At 40.7% G+C, this 24937-nt stretch overlaps 1 protein-coding gene across 1 annotated transcript in view; it reads left to right on the top strand.

The window, feature by feature from the left end:
* The window catches only part of STAT4 (signal transducer and activator of transcription 4), a 57739-nt gene that overhangs the window by 6104 nt on the left and 26698 nt on the right, over positions 1-24937 (top strand). The window contains exons 3-5 of the mRNA XM_077829906.1: positions 19816-19914; positions 21614-21706; positions 24087-24165. Of these exons, the coding sequence (XP_077686032.1) occupies positions 19816-19914; positions 21614-21706; positions 24087-24165 (271 nt within the window). The remainder of the gene's footprint in view (positions 1-19815; positions 19915-21613; positions 21707-24086; positions 24166-24937) is intronic.

Genomic DNA, 24937 nt, shown 5'->3' with positions numbered 1-24937 from the left:
CCAACCCCCAGGACCATACAGGAGAACCTGTTCACAGAGACTCAGAGGGAAGAGAGCAGAGCAATCCACTGCATTTACCAATCTGGTATTGAAGAGCCCTATCTACTAGAGATGCTATTTTCCAATGACGCTTAAAACACATTTTGATATATCTTTAATTATCACAAGTTATAATGTCATTCGGGTGAACCAGCCTTTACAAAGGGACACAACACACACATTATCAGTGCCTTGCACAACTATTTTCTAGGTGGCAATGGAATATTTGGAGTCGGGATTGTTTGGTTGCTGTAATGATCTTGGGGTTCATTAAATAACAAACCAGTGAATGAGACAGGAATAAAACTTGAGTAAAACAAACTGGAAAGCATCTCTGATGAACAGCTGCACGCAGCCATACAGAGTTCCCAACCCCCACTGTCAGGGCACATCTCTAAATTCCTTTGACATAATATTGTCCCTGATGAGGGAGCATCTCTAAATTATAATCTTCTACAAACCTATCTCTACAGTTATGTTCCTGGCTCTGGAGGGGAGTTGTGTCTAATGGTTACAGATATCTCAGCCAAACACATAGATCTGGCACATTTAGTGGCTATCAATGCGACTGCGTCTCCCATACTCGACACAGATTTCTATTCACAGCTCTTCCTGCAGTGTCTTTGTGCAGCTTCTCAGTTGTCCAATCATTAATAGGTGGGAGATGCCTGCCTCCTAAGTTAGAGGTATGAGACCTTGCTCAGTAATAAAAGTTGTGAAGTGCACTGAATTATTAAAACCAGTTAGTAGAAGAGCTGACGCTAGACCTCATGGTCTCCTTCGAGCCCAGCCCTCCTTCCCTGGCCAAAGCAATGCTGCTGCTGCATCCAATCTGGACCTCAGGTTTTGAGTATGCTCAGTGCAGATGGCAGGAAAGTGGAGTGGGGGAACATGCTCAATTTAGCTGGATGGCGAGTGGGGCTGGAGGAGGCACAGTGCAGATGGAACATTCAGAGATTGCAAACCTTTAACAAGCGCTGCTGAGAAAGCGTAAATAATTATTTTCAGATCTGATGGATTTTCATGGAAACAGCAAAAGACATCTGTGTACCTTTAGGACAGTTCGCACCTTCAATCAAATTTCAAGTTCCTGCTCTAAACCATGAAGATATTAGACTTCAAAGAAACAGCTGAAAAAGCATTTCATTTATTATTTATTTCAAGTTAAATACTAAAAACAATTCCTATGCAAGGCTCTAGGCACCCTAATCTTGTAACATTAGCAAAACTACCAATTTTTAATTAACTTCATTCTCAGAAATAGCCAATTTAGCAGAAAGTATTAAAATTAAAAAAAAAAAAAAAAAGCAGCTTGAGGCAGAGAGCAAGTACGGGAAACTTATGTCTGAATGGTTAAAATCTGGCCAAGTTACAAGCCACTGAAAACTGTGTGATAATGGAAAGTGCTGGTCAAACTTAAAGTTGCTACCAACTCCTTCGTAATGCATGTGTCTATTGTTTACTCCTCTATCCACTCCTTGGCTGAAATACCATTTCTTGGTATTAATCTGATATAAATCAGTCTATAAATTGCTTGAGGATTTCTCTACATGACTGGCACGATGTACATCAAAGTTTTAGGCTAAAACACTGGACATTGTTTATTTTGGTTTTGTTTTTTATTTCTGTATTCAGTAAATTAGGTTCAAGAAAATGAAAGCTATAGAGATGAGGTTAACCTGTCATTGCTATGATCTTGGGTGGACGCTATTACAGCAGGTTTACTTATGAAAGGTCTTATTTTCCTTATATCTGTCCATAGAACTCCTATTCACATGAATAGGAGTACTATGAACCGATGAAGTGGAGGAAGGGGGAAAAAAAATAGAAGTATACAGCTACAGTACTTGCTCATGCTTAAAGAAATCAGGTGGAGGGAAGCAAACCAGATTAGTCACAAATACAATTTTTGTTGTTGCTACGACAACAGTGTGATGGTGAGGTGTTGAGCCTAGACGTAAGTGACCAGATAAAATGAGAAGACTGTAGGTAGGAGAAGAGTCTGCTATCATTTCTAAGAATTAGTTCCAAGATGAAACACAGCAGACATAACCTTAGACCGTGACCAATTATATTTTGTTTTTAAACATATTTTGAAATGGCTTAGGTAGGATTTTTATAAAATGAGAATCAAAGGCAAAATGAGTCACATTCCTTTTATCCTTCAACTTTAAACTCGCAACATATTTTCAAATATATTATTTCCCTTCCCCATAATGTGTGGGTGAATTTGGTGCACAAGAAAATGAACAGAGACTGACACATTATATGGTAGGTTTACGATATAAACAAATGAAGAATAGGCAGAAATCATTCCTACTTGTAACTGAAGCCAAACTTTACCCTCTGATATTGAGATACCTGCTCCTTAATTAGAACAGTTTGCTTTTGGCATTTAAAAACACGGGGTCACATTAGGTCATTGATTCTTAAGCAAATCTTACCATTGAAATCAGTGGAGGAACTCTGCTTAAGTCAGTGGCACAGTGTAACCCACAAAAAAAAAAAAAAAAAGATATTTAGTGGGGAAGTGAAGGACGTGCAGTTATAACATAACATCTCAAGAAGTTGAAGACAAATGGGAAGGAGAGCTCCTCCACCTATTTAGCATTCAAGCTTTGGGTTATTGTGTAGCAGTTCATACTATTGGACAAAAATCTGGATTTCCCACCTAATGCAAAACTCTGATTGAATGTAAAGGAAGTATATGAACTAGCCAACTGGGGCAGGGTGAGGGGGGCGGGGAGAGTAAGGAATGGGAGCTTTTCCTGAGTAAGGATCTAAGTGTGCAGGGCTGGCCCTAACCCAAATGGCGACCCAGGTGAGGTGCATCTTTGACACCCACCCATTTGTTAACCTTTCAAATATTTTATTTTTTATTGCAATTGTAGCCCATTTCTTGACTTTGATCCACGATTTGCATGCATGATTTATCCCTGTCATAAGACAATAAATTTGCATGCTATGATCTGTAACTCTGTATTTATTCATGCCATATGTAAGCAAATAAACATATCCTTTTCTCTGCGCTTATAGAAACTTTAATTTGAAGAATAACTGAAATGTACTAACATCAAGCAATTGAACTGTGCACCAACATTGCGTGGACCAGTATTAAACAGTGTTGCAGTAGGTGATGGTCTTAGAATGTCAACCCTAGTCCTTTAGTTCAGGAGGTTGTTTTTCCTCGCCTTTGCCCTCGTGAACTGAAGCACAGCATCAGAGAGATCAAAAGACTGGTCAATGGCATTTTCAAGTGCCATCATCAATCAAAGATATGTTTTAATGATCCTGAGCTTTAAAAAAAAACAAAAAAAACTGTGCTCACCACTCTTGACTGTGACCAGTAGCATGAGCAGAATCCTCAAAGCTATCCACACATTAAGAAAAATGCCTGTCTGCTGTGCCTCATGAATGAATTGGAAAACTTGGAGTGGAGAGTATGCTTCCCATGTTGCAAAATGTGATGGATGTTGTCCAGTTTGGCAGAGGTCTTTATCATTGATGTCTGAACATTCTCCAGGTGTCAGCATCCGGTAAAGGTCCGTACAATTGTTCAAGAGTGTTTTCCTGTCCGCTGGCAGCTTACTAAGGTCATGCAAAAAGCCCAGGTCTTTTTGTGGTGCTTCATTTTTCTAAACCCTTCTATGATGGACATTCAAGCAGTATCAACGAATGAACAAAACAATTCCCTTTTGAATTTTTCTTCCGAGCTTCCCGTCACCTCATCTCTGCCCTCATAACTAAACTGTCTCTTCTTGCAATGAATATGAGTTTCCTTGAAGACAGGCTTAACACTGGAGCTTTTTGCTATTTCTTTGGCAGCAGTGAGGCATATTCAAATCTGTTGTCTCTGTAGGCCACAACAAAATCAAGGCAGCTTTTCATCAAAGTAGTCGCAGTCGCGATGTCCATCGACTGAGTTTGTTGTAACGCCTTGCTTACAACGTTTACTTGGAACAGGATATCGTGCCAAACCACAATTGATACCAGAAGTCAGTGATCTGGTTTGCCAGGCTTTGTCCTCATTTCTGATTCCAGCCACAGCTTTACTCAGCTGCGCCAGTTCCATCAGGGCATCATAAACCTCAGTCACTTGGTACCTCACTGGCCTTATGCTGTCAGTGCAGCTCTCCCAGTAAGTGTCACTTAGAGGCTTCATGGTCAGATTTGTAACATTGTACATGAGGATCTTACACCTGATAGTTAATGCTGAAAACAGGGTGTATATCCTTTGCAGTACTCCAGAGAAAGATATGGAATCTAAAGATGATGCTGCTGCATTTGACACAACCAGTTTGAGGGAATGGCAGCCACAAGGCACAAAGAAAGCTCTTGGATTCAGCACAAGGATCCTTGCCTGGACGGCACTGTTTCTTCCCTTCATATTTGCACCATTGTTGTAGCCTTGGCCACAGCAATCCTGAAGCTTTATTTTATTCTCATTCAAAACATTCATAAGCAGTTTTGTCAGGCCTTTTCCAGTAGAGTCATCCACAGAGCGGAAACAGATAAAGTGTTCCTTTACTTGGATATAGCCATCCTTGTCATCAGCGTATCTTACTGTAAATGACAACTTTTCACTGTGATTAATATTAGGACTGCAGTCCATTATTACGGCGTAATAATCAATATGTATCAAGCACCTTCCTTGCCATAAGGTCAATCAATTTGTTTCCAACTGTTTTGCTGCAGTAATGATCCATAGCTTCTTTATGAACTACTTGACTCACACATAACATGGTCGTATTTCCCAAGGAGCTCTACCAAATCGAGAAAATTACTGTTATGTTAAATGAACAACTTATCTGATGATCCCTGGAAGGCCAAATTATTCTTTGCAAGGAAGAAGGTAATTGAGATCAGATGCTTGAGCACGTTCCTCCAACGCTGGGTGACTTTTCATGTTACTTCAGAACATCAGCTAAGTTATGCCAATAATTGTACCTGGAAAGTGCAAGCAATGATTTGGCATTCTTGTCAAATATTTTGCAACAAAACCAGGGCACTTTGTCAGTTGATTTTGAGAAAACTAGCCAATGCCAATTCAGTTTTTCACCATTCTTGAGCCCTTTTTCAGAGTGTGACTTTGAGCAGTGTTGCTTCTGCTCATTTACTGGAAACGTCACATCCTTGATTTTGCTTGGCCCGTTCAAAATTGTACGATCAATATCAGCAGAGTTTAGGATCGCCAGCCATAAAGCAAGATCTGGTATATCGATATGTGGTGTCAGTTTTTCTCCCTGCCATTTCTGTCATCATGCAAGGCTGATTCTTCTTTATAGTTTCTCTCTTTTTCATGTAAACCAGATTTTTCTTTGTCATTACTCTCCTTTTCATGTGAGCCACATTATTTTTTATCACCAGTCGCCTTTACGCTGCCAGGAAAACTGGATGATTCTCCATCACTTGCCTCACATTTCCATTCCTTACCATCGGGTAAATCTGCTAATTCCGTAGTAATAGGACTTCTGTCATTTACACTTTGCTCAATTTCTTCTGCACTGGGACAATCGTTACTGCCGAAAGCCCGATCTATGTTGTTCTGATTCAGATATTTTCCCATCAGATTTGCCCCTTGCTGCAAACTAGATTGCAACTGAGCTTTCCGCTTTCTATATTCAGCTCCTGAAGGCTTCTTCAGGGGCATCTTTTATTTTCTATGGGGGAAAACAGACAGTATTAGGGATAGCAAAAGTCTATGTTCCACAGTCTTAGAAAGTCATCAGACATTACGTGTGAAGTATGAAGTAACAGTATTTCTTTTATATTGTTGCGTAGATAGGAGTTCAATAGATATCTCTGGCGTCTCATTAAATATGTCCTTTATTAGTCACTACTTACACTCTTCAAGTCTTAAAACACAAATACACTTTTATTATTACATAATAAAACAAGATTCACAATATCACAACTGGTCTTTCACTTTGTTCTTATATCTGACTGACTGGTGACTCACCACTTCTTATATACCAGCAAAGGCATGGCTGACCATATTCTAGAAGATTCAAGGAAAATGTAGTTCTCAGAAAGTCTGGAAGGTTCCACGAGATTCTACAAAGGTCCAGAACGTTCTAGGAGGTTAGTGAAAAATGAATTCACATACAGAATACCTGAAACATTTTAATTCAAACATTCTATTTTCCCTTTTGTTGCTAACAACAAAAACAGCACCCCGAGCCTGGCGCCCTCCTCCCCCATCCCAGCCAGGCATTCTAGGTGATCGCCTGCCCCTAAATCCGGCCCTGTTAGTATCTGGCCCATTTACTTCACTGGCTGCCTGAGTAAAACTGAGTAATTTCAGGATTTATCCTATTATTATACATCAATCACATATATCAAAATGGACTTTCGGAGGCACTGCTTGTCATGTTGTAGATTCAGCGTTAGGAGACTGACTTGAGCAAAGTCAGAGAAGTGTTATTCTCTTACCATCCATTCGGAACCAAACACTGGATACGGCATCAAGGGACTATCCTAAGAACACCTGACAAGGGTGGGAATTTTTATTCTTTTGGGACCAAATACCAAACTCCTTGTTTTTCTGATCCTGCAAAGATATGTACTAGATAGAAGGAACCCTTGCACGCAGATGGAACCCTGTTGAAGTCAGTGGGATTCCATATAGGTTGTGATAAGTTTGTAGGGTGCAGGAGTCCATGCAAGCAGATCTCAGTGCAGGATTGGGCCTCAGTTTTTATTCAGCCTTTGCTGGGAGTTTGTCCTGAAAAGGACTGAATAAAAACTGAGTGAGGAGAACAGGATGCATCCATTGTGTTTTGGCACAGACCTAGTTCTCACCATCTCATTCAAAATCATTTATAGAGACTTACACGGTACAGCTAAACTACAGGGAAATGTGTGTTGTTCTTTAGAACTGGTTGGAAAGCATCTTGTGCCCTATGAAAATTCTTGACAAAAATAAATAATTTTTTTTTGTTTTCATCTGAACTTTTTGTGAAATTTTCAGGTTTTCACCTCAACTACAAAATGCAGGCAGTCAGATAAAAATGTTAAGTAAATTTGAAAATGTTGCCTGCCAGCCTTACTTAACTTAAGTAGCCAAAAAAAACCAAACAACCCCCCCGCACAAAAAAAAAAAAAAAGCAACCAACATTTTTGCTGCTGAAAACTGAAAATAAATTGTCTGTTTTTGATAAAATTTTCCTAGACATTTTTTGTGGAAAATTCTGTTTCAATTAAATAATAATTTTCCATTGAAAGAACTTTTGACAAAATTTCCAATCAACTCTGTTTTCTTTCCTTTTGTTGTTGTGGATGAAGCATACAATGAACTGAGTTTTATTTATATGCATCTCTTTATCTTAGGGTTCTATTTTATTACCCATCACTGTAGTATCTGAGTGCCTCCCATGCAAAAATCAAGAATAGAGAAGTCACTAGTGGACTTCATAAAGTCTCTTGCACTTTTCTGTTTTGGAGGGCTCATATCTCTTAGGGGTAGGTAGGCTTTTGTGTGTGTTGGTCAAAATTTTTTAATTTTGTTTTATATATTTACTTTTGGTTGGTAGGGGTTAGGGAAAGAAACAGGTGTCAGTGTTGCAAGTATCATTCTTATGTGGAAAGACTTGATGTAGAATTGCTGCACTGTAACTTTTCTCCTCAACCACAACGTCGCTTTCTCATGGGTTTATGATGTGGGCTAAGTTAAACCTAAGTGTCGGCCAAATCCTGCCTTTCATTGCCCAGTTGCACTAGAAGGAGAAAAGGGCTTAGGGAGCCTCTTCTCCACTCTCCAGTCCCCTTTAGCAGCTGGGAAGGAATCTAACTTGATGCTCTAGGGAAGGAGAATGGCTAATGTGCCAGCTGTGTAATCTTAGTCCCAAGGGAGCATGGTCTCTCAAGGGAACATCGTCAAAACCCCTCTTCCCTGCCAAACTGGTTAGTGCAGATTGTTCATCTGCAGTATGTGCTAAATCTCACATTTTTCCTTTGCAGCCTCCCATCTTGGGCCCTATCCTAGCAGGATGACTCGGGTAATGAGCAGCCAACGTCCCACCTTTCACCTCCAGCATGACTCCTATGAGTCTAGATGTCTTCTAAATGTCTAGCCCTTTGCTAATATAGTTGTTTTTAAGGATGTCCCATCTTTGTATGGCTAAACTATTTCTTTTTAGACTTTGCTTTTTTGCACATAAATTGTTTTTTGATCAGATAGTACCTGTGAGAGTGATGAATGCAATAATACTGGTGATCAGATTGAACCTTCTAGGTGCTACTGTAATGCAAATAATAAATAATAATAACTCTGCTTTACATGCACAGTAAGTCATTTGACAGTTTGTCACTGATATTATATCAGTGTTTCACGCATATGACAATATCAGTCCCTACCTGTAAATAACCACCCTCCCACCAACAATTAGTCTGTGTGGGGGAGGGGGTGAGAGAGAGACTAAATTTCTTATTTCAACATGGTTACAGAAGTCACTTCCCCAGTAAGAAAAAATGTGACAGATGTTTCCTAAAATTGTTTTGTTTCACAGCAACAAAGGAAAGTGACAAAAACAGCGTATGCTGTGAAATAGGAGATTCCAACTGGCATTTTAACAAATATTTCTAACAAACACGGTACTGAGAAGCAGCTGCAGAGGATGGAAACAATAGCCATTGAAGTGTGAGCTGCAGTTTCCTGTTAAAGATTATAACAGGGTGAGAATGGAACATATAAAGAAATACTCAGAACAAGATAGAGTGTTGTCTTTTAATGCCCACTGTAGTGCCATATTGCCTCACTTGAAATATCATTCCTTTTATACAATATATTTATTTTAATGCTCAGTGTTAAAATGTTACCTTTGAGGCCCAAGAGCAGAATTGTTTTTTTAAAATCTTTTCATGTAGATTTAGTACTCATGAACAATACCAGATTAACAACCCAGCAGACTGAATTCCACTATTTATCCACAAGCCAGATGCCGGTCAAGACGCAGGTGTGAAAACTTCCCCTTATTGCAACTCAATCCTAACGCTGACATCAGCAGTGTGAATTAATACCAGTGGGGGCTCTTATCTCTGTAAAGTGAATGGAGGTCAAATAAGCCATTAGCTGCTAAAAACTTTTGGTTGCTAGTGACCTGTGCTAGATTTGATCCTGTGACCTGTGAAGGACAAGCTCTAGATCTCATTACTGAGCACCCCTTGGGCCTACCATCATCCTTTCTCTGTCTCCTTCAGTCCCCTGTGTGCGAATTTGGCCTACAATAATGCATTAAATCCTAGTGGGTAAATAACAAATAGGAAAGGTATATTTAATGTGTTCTGCTGTATAAGACTGATTAACTATTAGTTTTCATGATTAACATCCTGCTCCAATGGGTAACATACTTTAACCACCAGCACGCCCCACTAAAAATCTTGGCCTGGAGAAGGCATAATCCCATGACTTTTGCATTATAGACCATTCTAGCCAACTGAGCTAGCCAGCCTGCCACCAGTACATTAGCTAGGGTGGGGGATTTTCTTTATTTAATTGATTCCCCCACCCAAAATAAGGAACTGGGGATAAAAAAGGCAGAAGAACAAAAAGGTAGTACATTGGAAAAGGGAGGGGAAGGAAAGAAGGGAGGCAGAGAGGAGAAAGGAGCTGGACATTTGTTTCTGTTCCCTAGGAATTAATCAAAGGTATCTAAAAAGTCACACAAAAGCTTTTCAAGTTTATCTAAGGTCCCTGTTCTCTGAAATGTTACCCACTTGTTAGCTACCAGGACAGTCCAGTTGCTGTGCTAAACTTCTGTCCCTCAAGGCAGTCCGCTTTTCTATCTAAGCAATATGAGTCATTTAGCTAGAAGCACTGCTCAAGACAACCAAGCTTTCCCTGAGCGTTTCCAAGATGATGGGATAGATCTCAAAACACACTTCTGAGAATTAACGTTAAAGAAGGTAACCATTATCATATTAATCCTCCTGCCTGCTTCTAGCCAAAAGGCTTGTATCCTGGGACAGTCCCAACCTATGTGAGCCATTGAGGCTCTGGGACACCCACATCACCAAAAGCAATCTGTTTTGGAAAGGCCCATGCATTGTAACCTATGCAGGGACCAGTGTGAATAAAGCAGTTTTCGTTGGGTCAACCTTAACCGTAGACCAGTAGTAGAGTTTTTAATGTTTTGCAAGGTGCTTCCCTCTTAGCTAGGGTTCAAGGATAGACACAAATCTTTGTTCCACCAGAAGGAGGAAGCTGGACAGGCAGGTGCTCTGTGACTGGGGGGCCTATTTCCAGTCTATTATCCAAACACACCTCCAGGCGGAGTTCATCTGGGCAGTATCCACTGACTCCCTAGACACCTTTGAGGAGCAGTGGGTGCTATCAGGGGATCTCTACTCATTGCCCCCCCCGGATCCCTGATTTTTCAACCTTTGACCTCATTTCCATTCCTGTTTCTTTTATTTGTTGTCCACAGTAATCAGCTGTAGCCTGGGCTTAGAAGTTCCTCCCCCTTAAGTAAGGGGGCGGACCTTCAGTTATGGACAGGGTTAGGCTGGTTTGTCCCAGTGCTTCAGACAGTACAAATCTTTGTTCCAGTCCCAGTGCAGGCAATCTAAACTAGGGAGGGTCTTTGCAGCCAGGGAATACTAAAAAGCTACAGCTGGTTGGGTGAAACTGTGGAGCTTTCTGGTGGTGGGGAATTTTTAAAGAGAACTGTTCTAATTCAGACAAGATGTAAGAATGGAAATTGTGTTACTAGAGTGGAAACGCATATTCTATTGGCAGGCTAATTCCTAATTATTGCTTGTTTAACTCAACGCTAACACTTCGTGTACATGTTTACTGGTGTTTATAGGACTTACAAATGTAAATTGGCTCATAGATGGGAGCGAGAAACTCTTATAGTCTGTGCTCAGTCCTGATCTACTGGGGCCTGACGGTGAAGTTCTGAAGCAAGTATCATCTTGGGAGGTTGTTACTAATGCTCTAGTATAGAATGACTGTAGGAGAAAAATAAATCGGTCAATCCTCTTCCTTTGCCACCATCTCCCCCCCATCGCAATGAGATTATGGGTTTGACTAACCTTTGCTGTATAATGTATTGTGAAAGTAGAAGTGTATACTTAATTTTCTACCTTAAATAGGCTTGCTATTCAGCATCCTCGCATTGAATGACCCATAATAACCAAAGACTCCAATCGGGATATGAGGCAGAAATTGGTCTCACACAGATTTTAAGTAATCACAGAAGATTCTTTCAAAGTTAAATTATTTGTATAATCAAAATAGAATACACATCCTGGTTAATGTCAGTAACTGTGTGAAATTACAAAATGACTTGAAGTCAGTCTGACATGCAATTTACCAGAATGTGTTCTCTCTCACCAAATAGCATTGATCAACAAATATTACTGGTAAATTAGGGAAAACACTTTGATATCACAAATGGAGTGGAAAGGAAAGTTCATCTCCTGCAAACTCCAGTGGGCCCCAGGTCTCTTCCGCTGTGTGGGGATGCTTAGTAGCAAATTCTATACATTTCATTGCATTAAATTTTCTGGGTTTCCCTCCTCCCACAGCTCTGTGTTTCTCTATGGGAGATGGTGACCTGGCCTGCACTAATTAAACTCTGCTGTTTATCTGACCACAAATTATTAAAGTTTAGTTCTGTGTGTCCTAAGGAATTTAATGAGATCCTGGAAATTACACAGTTTACAGTAGGCGGGCATTGATGAAGAGGGGAAATACAGAATTGTATATGTACATTCTAGGACTTCCCCATATCATGAGAATTGCCTAAAAGAAGGAGGTTGCCTTTGAGTTCTCTTCTTTCATGCATCCTGAGGATGATGGGGGAGGGGAATCTAAAATATAAGTATAAGATAAGTACAGTAAATAGATACTCACACAGGTACTTCCTCTTTGACCTAGATAAAACAGAAGCATAATGGCTGTCTGAAAGTCCTTTTAATAATAATACTCCAGACTTGAAAAGTTTCCTTTAGAGAATTCTCAAGCACTTTATAAACAAAGAATCATAACACCTATGAGAGAGGTACAGTAAGTATTATCATACCTACTTAATGGATGGGTAAACGGAGGCAGACTGAATTGGGAAAGAATCCTTTGAAGGATTTGCTAGCCTTTTAAAGGTGGAATGAAAAAAATGCAAAGGAAAACAAGGGTGGGTTGTGCTTTTTGTTCTTCTTTATGAGGCATAAAGAAGGTCTGGAGTTTTTTTCTAAAAACAAAATGAAACAAAAAACAAAAACAGTTTTTTCCTGCCTTTAAAAAAGAAATTGGAAATTGAAGATCTGTACAGCCTGGAAGACTGTATGGGGGTGACTGGAGATCTAGTAAAGTGAGGCTATTACAAGAATCAGGAGAGTGAAAAATGAGCAATTGGGAAGGGAAAGGATTTTTGTCAAACTGTTTAAACACCCTGTCTTTTAAACCCCTGTTTAACTTCAATAAAAAATTAACAGTTTGGGGAATGAAAACTTTTGTAAAAGATTCAGCAACAACACCCCCCCAACCAACATCTTCTGAGCCATCCAGTAGGCCCTCTAACAAAACCTGGGAAGACCAGAGTTGACATCCCTGATACTTCTACTTTTTTAAAAAAAGCAGGGAAAAATCCCCCAAACCTAAAAACATTTTTGTAAAGAATCAAAAAGGACACAAGCCCAATTAAAAAAATAAAGAGAGTCCTTTGCAGGTGAGTGACTTTCTCAAGATCACACAACAGGTCAGTGTATGTCAAAAGTAGAACCCAACAGTCCTAACTTCCAGTCCCCTGCTTTAGTCACTGTCCACACAGTCATTCAGATTCTCAGCTGGTGCATACCAGAGTCACTTCCATTGAAGTATATCCACTATTAGTGACCTGCAGAGCCTGTACTTGTGGTCTGTGTAAAGCTGGGGGTAGCTTGTAAAAATCTGATCAGGTCTTAGTACAGTTTGAAGTACACGGTGCTGGCTGTTCCTCTTTGTTTTCAGCTGGTATATCACCTGAAGCAAAGCTAAGAATTAAATACTTATATTAATTTACCATATAAGCAATTGCTGTAGTTGCTATAGGACTGTTATGAGATCATGATTTGTTGATGAACTGTGTGAAAGAGGTGACCCACATGATCACAAATGAGAAAGGAGGTGTCCACAAGACAGTCGGTCAATTAAGTTGTGGTCCACACTATAAAAAATGTTGAGAACTCTCTGGTCTAGGTGACTTGTTTCACATTAAGCAATAAAACAGTTGCCAACTCTAGCATAAAATCACAAATGATACTGACCCCGTTGTGAAGCACTTTGAGGTTTGCTGATGAAAAGCACTAAAGAGGAGCTAGATACTGTAGTATTGTTATAGCAAGTCTTGGTGTTTTTTAGTTTTCCATGATCTTACAACTGCTAGCATCAAACTTATGAATTTTCCCATATTCAAAATGGCCACCCTCTCATTACTTTCAATGGAGATGAAGCAAGCTGTTTTCAGTTAAGATGGCCAAAGTTTCCCAGCAGTCTTTGTATTCTGCAGTGAGGCTGCCTCTAGTAAAGATGGCTGCCTACTTTCACCATTTTCAGTCCAACTGAAGCTTGCCTGGGAAGATGGCTGTGAGCTCTATGATTAGGGGTCTGGGCAGGAAACTGTAAGATGATAAGAGACTGTAGGGAGCAAGAGAGGAACTGAAGAGGTATAAGAGACTGAGGGGGTGCAGGAGAATTCTGGATTTACCTGAGCAAAACTCCACATTTGCACATAGAAAGGAGTTTCTAGGCACCAAATAATAATTACAGTCTAAAACTAGTTAAATATGCAGTCCCCCATTTAGCCTGCACAAATGCCTTTCCGCATCCGCACATGCAAGATTTTGTATTTATTAATATGGGACATACTTCTACAAGCTGTTTGAAAACTTGGCCAAAAATATCTATCTCGAAAGGTTATTGTGAATTAACTGTTTTAGCAGTAATCGGTTTCTCTTTTTCTTCATGATCTATTAAGATATTTGTACCTCATCAGTTGTCTTATATGGAGTGCAGAATCTATATGCTCTCTGGGAAATGTATGGGGGTTTTTTCTTAGTAAATGTCATCAGCATTCAGAGAATATTTTCACCTGTTCAGAATGAAAGCATTTTCCACTAACTGTTCGCTTCATTTAACAGTGTCCTGGTAGTTACTGAGAAAAAACCCTGTCCAAATATTAATTAGTTATTTATTGTAGATCACTATGTAAATGTTAGGAAAGGAAATACTTTTATATTTAGGAAACAAAGGAAAGGAGCAGGAAAATATTTTTGACATTTAACAATAAAAACAAAACTTTCAGATGCAAAGTTCACCCCAGCTCTCTTCTCTGTTGGCCTTCCTTTAGGCTATGTTAGGTATTAATAAGCCCATCAACACTTATAAGAAAAACCCAGAGGCTTGAAATCAAGTTATAGGAAATAACTGAAGGAAGCAAAGATTTCCCACTGTCTCGGTTTAAAACTTATTCACAATAGAAAACTGCTGTAAGAGTGAAGTGTTTATCAAGATACTTGATGGTTTTTTATGTACACAAACAAATAAAATACTGCCTAATTGTGGAATCTGTACTCTCCTTTGGTGGCTGGCAGGATGGCATGGTACATTATATCACAATCTAGGATTGGATTGGATTCCCTGACTTCAGGCTCTTTTCTCAATTTTCCCCATCTTCTTCTACCCCCATCATCTTTTTTTGACCCTCCAGTTTTGGGAGATCATTTTCTGCTTCTCACTCAATGGCTAAATTCATGATTAGCCAAATTCTCTTCAACTACATTGGTTAACTAAGGGCAAAATTGACCCAGAATGGGAGTTTTTGTGGAGAATTTAAACTGATATTGAAGAAAACTGGGTGGTTATCTGCATACTTTTTTCAGCAGCAAATACAATATTAATTGAGAGTTGTATAAAACGGGTTGGGACATTAAGTCTTTAAAGATGTTCTTCTGTATAGCAGAGACAAGGTGGGTGATGGAATCTAGCTTATAAATGAGCTTTCATTGATCTTGTTATTTTTAAGACACTATCTACGTTCTGTTAGGATGAAATTCACCCACTGGTGTTGATGCCAAAGCAGCTTCCAGTGCAGCAGCACTATGTTTGGTCCTGCTGCTGAGCAATGGCAAAGTGGGACACCAGAGACTTTCTACTCCCGGGAAGCTATGGAGCTGAGCTCCATGCCAGCTCCCCATAGTCCAGAACAGGGTTTTTTAGGGTGTGTAGCAAAAAGGGGGCTGGGCTTACTTTGCCCCTGTGTCTAGAAACATCTATGTAGCAGGTCCAACCAATCACAGCCTCTGCCTCACATAGGCTGCAGAGGTGATCTGCACTCCTGTGGCGAGCGAGGAGTGAGAGAATTCTCTCCCCATTACACACAAAACTTATTTACTTGAGCTTTGTGGAGCTGAGAGGGAAGGGAGTTAATTCCCCCTTAATCACTTTGGTCTTTTAAACAGCTAAGTCATTAATTTTTTTCATTGTGAAAAAAAAAAAAGACAAGAAAAAAGTTTTGTGTACAACTGGTATCTGTAGAAATGCTGGGAAAGTCCCTGTTACCTGGTGATCGTATGGCGGGGGATTTTAAATCATCCCACTGACAAGAGTTTCTTTTGAAACGCCTTTTCTATGTAAATACATTTCCTGACTCCAACACAGAATTTCATTTTTTGTTGACTTTGTTAAAACAGCTTTTGTTTGAATCCTGTCTCTTTCACTTGGCAATGACAAAAAACTAGAGTCTGAGGGATTTAGTTTTTGCCCTCTTTTGGTTCTTTGGGATGGCCACTCCTCAGCCATCTTGATGCGGACCCTCTGACCTCAGTTGATCGCAGTCCCCCCAATCCAAGGCTTAAAATGGGCTCAAAGGCTCAGCCTAAACTGAAAGAGAGATCTCTGAGATGGGTCTGTCACTGCATGTTATGATCGCCTTCTGCAATCCATGTCGGCAGACCCTTATGTCCTGGGGCTCTTTATGGGTATAAGGGTCTGCCCATGACAATCTGACAGCAAGATCAGGTCTGTGGTGTATTAAACATGCTGCCAAAACCCTAAGATTTTGTTACAGGGTAGTGGGATTCTGTTGCTGGGCAGTGCCTAACCCAGACTCCCCACTCCTCAGGCTGTCCACTTGCAGATTGCCTGTGGAGACACCATGACACAGCAAAGACTCCTTCCAGCCAGCCATATCCAGGACAGAACACTCAAATGTAGGAGATAGGGCAGTAAAGAATATCAGCAAACAAAACCTATAAGAATTAGAAAGAACTAGCTAAGCAATGGACAAACATTAACCGATTAATCATCAGGGCTCATTCCTCAGCTGGTATAAATTAGCTATTGATTTCAATGGAAGTTATGCTAATTTACACCAGTTGAGGATTTGGCCAACCCTTAATCTTGTCCCTTTCCTCATGAAACACCACTCTAGTCAAACAGGATGAGGCTTCAGTCCTCTGCAGGAATATCCTCAAATCCCAGCCCTGATCACATATGATGTCCCATGTTCCCCTCATCTCCTTTCATGTATGTTGAAAGTGGGAGCAAAGTTTCATTCAGAATTTACTGAGGGCTAGCTTGACAAGATGCCCATAGAATCATAGAATATCAGAATTGGAAGGGACCTCAGGAGGTCATCTAGTCCAACCCCCTGTTCAAAGCAGGACCAATCCCCAATTTTTGCCCCAGATCCCTAAATGGCCCCCTCAAGGATTGAGCTCACAACCCTGGGTTTAGCAGGCCAATGCTCAAACCACTGAGCTATCCCTCCCATACAAGGGAGTAAGAAGCTTCCTTGTACCACTGCATGGGCTACACCCTTGTGTCCACATGAGCAGTGATAAGCAAGCATTGTGCACCTGTTTACTCTCCTTCATTCCTTCAGAGCCAGTGGGTGGGAAGTAGGCAGAGAGAATTGAGGAATGTGCAGAAGTTTGGCTCTGCTCCTGTAACACGCTGGCCAGCACAGCTGAGCTGGTGCAAGAAAGGGTTTGTATAGATCAGTAAATGACCAACAACAACCTTACCCACACACCTTCCCCTTATCTTCACCCACAGCAAGGAGGAGGCAGGATGGGAATTGTGCCTTTGAGGGGTGTCTGACGTGCAGTGCCTCCTGGAATAGTGCTGGTTATTCACCACTACCTTGCTCAGGGCTGTGCCTAAAATCAACAATCTAGCCCTTGCCCTTCATTCCCCAAAGCAAATGATACAGATTACTGCTATAGTAGAACATTCTTTCTTTTTAGGTTATGTACATAGTGAATTTGAGTCCATGGTGATGTTAGAGTCTTCACTGGTGAATGGAAGCACAACTCCTTGAACTTGTCACAATCTTTTCAGCACACTTCAAAGGGACATTAGGAGATACAGCACATGTGGCAGCTGTGGGAAGTTTATTTTACCCCATATAGAAGGTACATTACTTAGCATTCAGCTGGTTAACTCTGAAGCCTTGTTTCAACACTGAGGGCTGGACTACCCTTGCGCTTAAGTCGATGTAACTTACTGCATTCCCGGGTGTGAAAAAGACACCCCCTGAGCGACATAAGTTACGTCGACCTAAGCCCTGTCCACACTGGCGCTATATCAGTGGGAGATGCTCTCCCGCCGACACAGCTTCCGCCTCTCACGGAGGTAGAGTTATTAAGCTGATGGGAGAGCGCTCTCCAGTCGGCATAGCGCATCTTCACCAGATGTGCTACAGCAGTGCAGCTGCGCCGGTGTAGCGCTTGAGTGTAGACTTGCCCAGTGTGATGAAAGTCAAAAGCTTCTCTGGGAAGGGTAAGGTAACCCTTCACTCCCCGTTCAATTGACTGCAAAAGTCCTGTGCCTTTTACATCAGTACAATTTCGCCCTGGAAACACAACACTAGGGGAAGCACAATGTTTAATAACAAGCAGCCAGTCCCAGTGATTAAAATGATTTGTATTTCTCTTGAAAGTCCGTCTTTCTCTCATACTATGCTGCCTTGCAACTGCAGACAGCGTAAGCAATGAAAAACACCCTCCAGCTATCCATGCCTCATCCAAAAACACCAAGGGATTTTTTTGTACATTTTTTGTTTTTTATATGTAGTACTACGGCTAAGAATTCAGCTGTGCAGTCACGCGGATGTGACAAGAGACGACGAGTCTCTGCACTCTTCCATCACGCATCCTCACCCTGTTGACAGACAATGGAACAACTGGTTTAAGAACTAATGAGATGTTTTAAGAATTGTGAAGCTGATTGTGCCAGGCAAAGAAAAAGCAAGGATAGGAAAAATACTTAATAGAAACAAAGCCAGAGGAGAGTGAAAACTAAATTAGAAAGCTGGAGAAGGGGAAACACTGCAAAAGAGACGAAGTATTTGGTTCAGGAAAAGCGTGAGAAATTGTACTAATGATACTAATGATAATAAAAATATGAAGAAACACTAAGGTAAACAAATATTACAGAAAAAAAGGCAAAAGTACAAAAGAATATTATTGGGAAAGGCACTGCTTCAGGGAAGTGGTACAAGCTTTCCAGTTTGCCAAAGACAGCATAAACTTTATTAATATTTGGTCCCCTTTGGCCTGATTCTCATCTCACAATAGTTCTAAACCAGTATAACTCCATTAAAGATAGTGATTCTGCCCCTGGTTTACATTAGTGTGAATAAGAGGAAAATTGGGCTCCTTGTCTTGGGATGAAAGCTGCTTCTTCCATGTGTTTTTGGAATGAAAATTGTTCAAAGAGATTGGCTAAAATGAGAACAGATTTAAGTCTGTTGGTATATACTGTACGGGGGAAGGCTTTTCTGCTTATATAGTTACTATGCTGTTATGTGATATATAGTTTTCTTGCTCAAATGCATGCTACATGCTGGATTGAAAATGGAAAACCTGATTTAAAAAAAATGCATCAAAAATATGCTGACAAGAAAACCATCTCAAACCAGATATGTTTTCATTTGAAGGTCAAATTGTTCCATGGCTACATATAAGTCATGGCTATATTTAATGGCTCTAATGGATGCTGCATTGCATCATAAATATACATGCAGTAATATGTTTTATCGGATTCTTGTAATCAATGCAATCATATTTGTTTTTAAAGAGGGCGAAAAATCTGCTACTACTGTAGAAGCCTCCATATTATCTAGACATACAAATAAGTTACTTAAGACGCCTTTTGATTTATACTGTAATCTTTGTCCTCCCACCCCATTTGCTCCTACCTTCTCATTAAACTTACTTGTGTGACTGGCCTGTTGTAAGACTGTAAGCTCTTTGGAGCAGGGACTGCATCATGCTCTGTGTGTTTGTATAGCACTTAACACAGCGGGACTGTGATAGGGGCCTTTAGGTGCTGCTGTGATGTGAATAAATGATAATAAATACCATATAAATGTATGCAGTACTTCTCTTTAAAGAAGTCATGCAATTGCATCAAGCTGGCTTATTCTCAAAAAACTCCAGCCATTGTTAACACCTTGTCAGCTGTATCAGCATTAGCATCATTGGGAGCCCTAACACACATGGCTCACTGTGTACCAGCACTGTGTCATCTAACCCAGCTCAGAAAAAGTCTAAATGACACGGTGCTGAAAATGGTGTCGCCAGCAGGCAGGCTATCTACATAAGGGCTCCCATTGTGGTTAACACTGGTTTATAGCTGAATCAGTGTTAACAATGGTGGGAAATATGAGCGAAATCTCCTAAACCTGTACAAGGCCAGTCAGTGGACAATGAAATCAAGATTTTTATTATTTACATAGGGAAGACCCTAGATTTCTTTTAATTTTAACATTTACAATTTATTTATGTTTGCAGGGAAAATATCATGGTAATCCTATGCACATAGCAGTTATTATTTCAAACTGCTTAAGAGAAGAGAGAAGGATATTGGCTGCAGCCAGCATGCCTGTACAGGTAACGTATTACATTTTATTAATCTGCTTTGGCCAGGTTCATCACTTGTACTGAGGACCAATTTCAGTTCTCTTATGATGAAACCAACAGGAACAGGGAGGACAAGATCTGGCCTTCTGTCTCCAAATCATGTAAACAGCATGTGCACGTTTGTGTGTGCAGAATCAGGACCTTACACATGAATTTAAGTAACTTCAGTATGTTACTGTTAATCTTAAGAAACTATAGGAATGCCTTGGGAGAGAAGACATTATTTCTGATCACAGGCCCTGACTTTCCAAAGTGCTGGGGGGTGTTTGACCCCTGCTTTGCCCCAGGCCCTGCCCCTCTCCACCCCTTTCCCCAAGGCCCCGCCCTGCCTCTTCCCACCCCACATCTTCCCACCCACGCTCTACCCCCACCCTTGAGTGTGCCGCATCCTCACTCCTCCCCCCTCCATCCCAGCCTCCTGCAAAATGCAAAACAGCTGTTTGTGGGAGGCGCTGATCCGCAGGGCCTGCCAGTGGGAGGGAGGCACTTGGGGGGGATGGGGAGAGCTAATGGGGGGCTGGCTACTGGTGGGTGCTGAGCACCCACCATTTTTTCCCCATGGGTGCCCTAGCCCCAGAGCACCCATGGAGTCGGCGCCTGTGTTTCTGAAGCATGGAGCAGTTTTTGACTCGTGTTGTAAGAGACAAGTTTCATTGTTAAGTTTTATCTTGTATTTATTATATAATACTTATGCTAATGATCATAGACTTTAAGGACAGAAGGGACCATTGTGATAATCTAGTTTGGCTTCCTGCACATTGCAGGCCACAGAACTTTACGGACACCTGAAATAGACCCCTAACCTCTGGCTGAGTTATTGAAGTCCTCAGATCATGTTTTAAAGACTTCAAGTTACAGAGAATTCACCATTTATACTAGTTTAAACCTGCAAGTGACCCGTGCCCAGTGCTGCAGAGGAAGGTGAAAACCCACCCAGGTCTTGGCCAAACTGACCCAGGGGGAAATTCCTTTCCAACCCCAAATATGGCAATCAGTTAGACCCTGAGCATGTGGGCAAGACCCACCAGGCAAACATCTGGGAAAGAATTCTCCGTAGTAATTCAGAGCCCTCCTCATCTAGTGTCCTGTCTCCAGCAGTTCGGGATTTTTGCCACTGGGAGTCGCCGATGGACCACATGCCATCGTAGGCAGTCCCATTATACCATCCCCTCCATAAACTTATTAAAAGAAGTTAATATATTTTTAAAAACCACACAAGAAAATCCCAAACTGTACAATATGCATTTTGTGAAAACTGTTCTATTGATGGAAAAATTCAGACAGATTCATTTAAGTTATGTTAATAAGTTAATAAGTGAATAGAATGTATGTGCTCACTGGGGTATTAAAATATTTTTTCAGCAATATAACAATCTTCCTACAATATATTTTCATTTTGGATTTTCTTGTTTGTTAAACATATATTAAATTTTAAAATGTTTGCAACACTACCTTTATCCGTTCTGATCTCAAGATACAGTGGGTGTTGTTTATCAGTCTGTGGAACTACAGTGATTTACACCAGCTGAAGATCTAGCCCTAAATTCCATCTTCTGTGCTAGATGTTGGAGTGGAGTTATTTGTATGGAATGTTCTATGTAAGGCGAAATAGCTTTGCTGTTCAAGAGATCATAGATGGTCTACATACGACATATTTAATTTGTTCTAGGGACCACTGGAAAAACAATTGCAGAATTCCATAGTTTCAGAAAGACAAAGAAGTGTGGAGCACAAAGTGTCAGCCATTAAGAACAGTGCCCAGGTATGTTGTGTCTGTTACAGTCTGGGACAGTGTGCCAGGTTCTAGGACTCCGCACAGAGATACAGATTTATTACTGCAGATTCAGTGACACAGCCTGTTCAGCTGGGGCCTACTACTGTATCGCAGAAATCTCTCTCTACAGTAGAGGGAACTAAGGACAGAGAAAGAGGTCCTGCAGGGATAATACTAGAAACAACTTAGCTCAAGAAGAAGTTTGGCTTGAGGATTTGTTTTGTTGTTCTTTATATAAGAACAAAGGAAAAAAACAGAAAAGGGGAGAATTTGGGTGTCAAACCCAGGGAACGGGGCACTGGATCAGCACCCTATATATTTAGGGTCCAGATAGCGTCACAGAGGAGAAGCAGCCTGCTCATAATGTTGGTGTGCATTGATCCTCTTCTGCAAACTCCTGCATAGAATCTGTTGCTGGGGATTTTTGTGGGGAAGGTGAATTTCACTGAAAAGGAAAGGGTGAAGAAGAAGAATGTATGCTTGAGTTGTGCATGAAAAACAGCCAAATGTGCATGCAACTGCACACCTTGCATTTTCATTTCCAAAGTTTAGTCCCCAACATAGAAAAAAAACAAACAAACCCAGATGTGGCGGTCTGTGCACACATCTAGATTTGGAGACTGGATTTGTATAATCTTCTAAACATTTACTATGGTTTCCAGGTGTCCAATTTTCAACCAGAAAGTCTGGACACCAAAAGTCTGGTTACTGTAGGCAGGTGGGAGTGGGAAGGTGGGGGGGAAGATGCCAGGTCATCAACCCGTGCCAGCCCCTGCTCAGCCGGGGCCACCTCCTACTTGCATGGGCTGCAGCTTCCATCCCAGCCCCGGAGCAGAGGGAGCCCAGCTGCGGGTGGGGTGGGGAGGGGAGGGAGGTGGAGAGCATCGAGTGATGGAGGGAGAGGAGCGAGTGTGAGGGGTGTGGCCTTAAGGGAAGGGAGGGGGTGTCTTAGGGGAAGAGCCTGTTCATGAATCATCTTTTATGATGGATTACTTGGAGAAGTCTTTCCAAACCCTTTTAAATATTAAAGCATGAAAGTGAAACTCTGAAAAAGGCCAAAGCAGTCATTCAGTTTCACTGCTTTGCACAAAGTTCATAAAGGTGTCTTTATCTAAAAATGAAGTCTGTGGCTACAGACCTGCAGAACTTAGGTCATTCTGCTGGCCAGAACTTTTTCTGGAAATCTCCACTCCCTTCTTGTAGGCCCTGATCCAGCTCCCAGGGCAGTCAATGCAAAGTCTTCAATTGACTTAAATGGTGTGGGATCAGGCCTTCAGAGTAGTATGGCCCTGTTCTGAGATATTCATCTGTCACAGGAGAAGGTCTTTTGCACAAAGTATGACTCAGCTTGTTTCACCTCAGAGCAGTGGAGAATAACTTTAAATCTCCAAATAGGCCAAAGAATTATAAAAACAAATGAAAAATTGGAGCTTTCAGTTAAAAAAGGGAAATTATTCTGCTGTGGCAATACTCTGCAAACAGGTGTTTTTGTGTGCACACCAAGATGGTGGAAGTAAGTGTTTTGTTTAGGGGTTTTTTTTAAATTAGTTCTTGGGATTATACTTTTAAAGATAAATTCTTTTCTTGGATATCCACATTAAAAATCCCCATGCCATACTTTGAGTAGCTGTGTGTTCAAATCCACAAGCATAATTTAATTAATAATTTTCATAGTTAGTGTGAGTAATCAACTATTCTTCAAAGAATGACAATTTACAGTGCCAAACTACTAGATTTTAAAATGTGGGTGGGGGAGGGGCATCCTTGATTTGTTTAAGTGTCAAAGGGCAATTACTCTAATAGTTTACATAAATGTGTTTTAGTTAGGTTTATATTATTGAAAAGCCGTCTTAACTAATTTTAGTCATTTCTACTTTCAAACAAATAAGGATTTGAATTATTATTTGGGGAGACTGGTTTGGATGAAAATAAATTATGTCGCCAGATACAGACAGGGTCTTGTTCTGCAGGCAAAACTTGAATCAATGTGGTTTTGCTACAGCAGAGTTCATGATTGGGCTGATTGTATCAATAAGAATATCAGTGTGTGAAAGAAGAGAATATATGACTTTCCTGGGATGCAATGAAGGGAACCCCTCTCTCCTTCTATAATATTATGGTCTGCAGCTGCACACAAAATTATCATTTTTTTGGGAGATTAGGGAGTAGGAGATAAACAGTCCTGTCAAGTCTTTGACAGGGAAGGGAAATATTGAAATAAGTCAACTGCAGTCTAGTTTCAAAATATTGAAATAAGTCAACTACAGGCTAGTTACAAAATAAAATAATGTTAATTAGGAACTGTCGGATATGGTGAACCCTCAAGTGCTATACTGAATCTTTTTTTTTCTTCTTAATTTATAAAAAGATGACAGAACAAGATGTCAAATACTTAGAAGATTTGCAAGAGGAGTTTGACTTCAGGTATAAAACAATACAGAGCCTAGGTAAGCTTTTTCATAATTATTTTAAGATGCTGTGAGAAAGTGTTGATTATAGGGCTAGATTCCAGTCACAGATATGTTTTGTGTATTACCTTCAAAGCATACGTAAGCACAAAAGCTGATATTTTGAGATATAAGCATGATGTGTATGCAAAACTGCTGTCTGTGCCATAATGCACACTTCTGGGGTTAAAAAAAGTAATAATATCCTCAGTGTACAGATGCAGTTATTTTCTGTAAATGAGCTATGAAGCAGTGTGATCAAGTCTTGGGAATTATGGTCTCCATAGTTTAGAGGACACTTTTTTCAAAACAATTTTTTCATATTTAACATGGCCCTTCCTCTTACAGAGTGGAATGTATAGGTCCCCATGCTTACCCCCATAGTGGAGTTTTCTAAAACCAATTTATTAGCCACTAACTTGGCCTTCCAGTCTTTCTGACCAGAGCGGTGATGATCATCTGGTAAGCATTCCAAATGCAAGCTTGAGCAGCCTGCAGTGGTTCTGGGATCTGCAACCTGTCATTTCTGAAGAAGGGTGATGAAGAAGTTGTTGCAGTGTGAAACTGGCACCCAGCTATGTCTGCACTGAGACCTTAATGGCACCTCCCTTTGAACACGTAGAGAAATCTGGGCCCCTAGGTGCCCCAAGTTCTTCAGCATGCCAGTCATATGAGACTGAGATTTAAGGTGTCAGAGCACAAATTTCTATGGAAGGCACATGCCAGGGCCCAGCACAGATATAGATGGCATTAAGTTCTTCTTTGAAAGTAG

This window comes from Eretmochelys imbricata, chromosome 11 (assembly GCF_965152235.1).
Source record: "Eretmochelys imbricata isolate rEreImb1 chromosome 11, rEreImb1.hap1, whole genome shotgun sequence".
Lineage (NCBI taxonomy): Eukaryota > Metazoa > Chordata > Testudines > Cheloniidae > Eretmochelys > Eretmochelys imbricata.
This window is presented reverse-complemented; position numbering and strand designations above follow the sequence as displayed.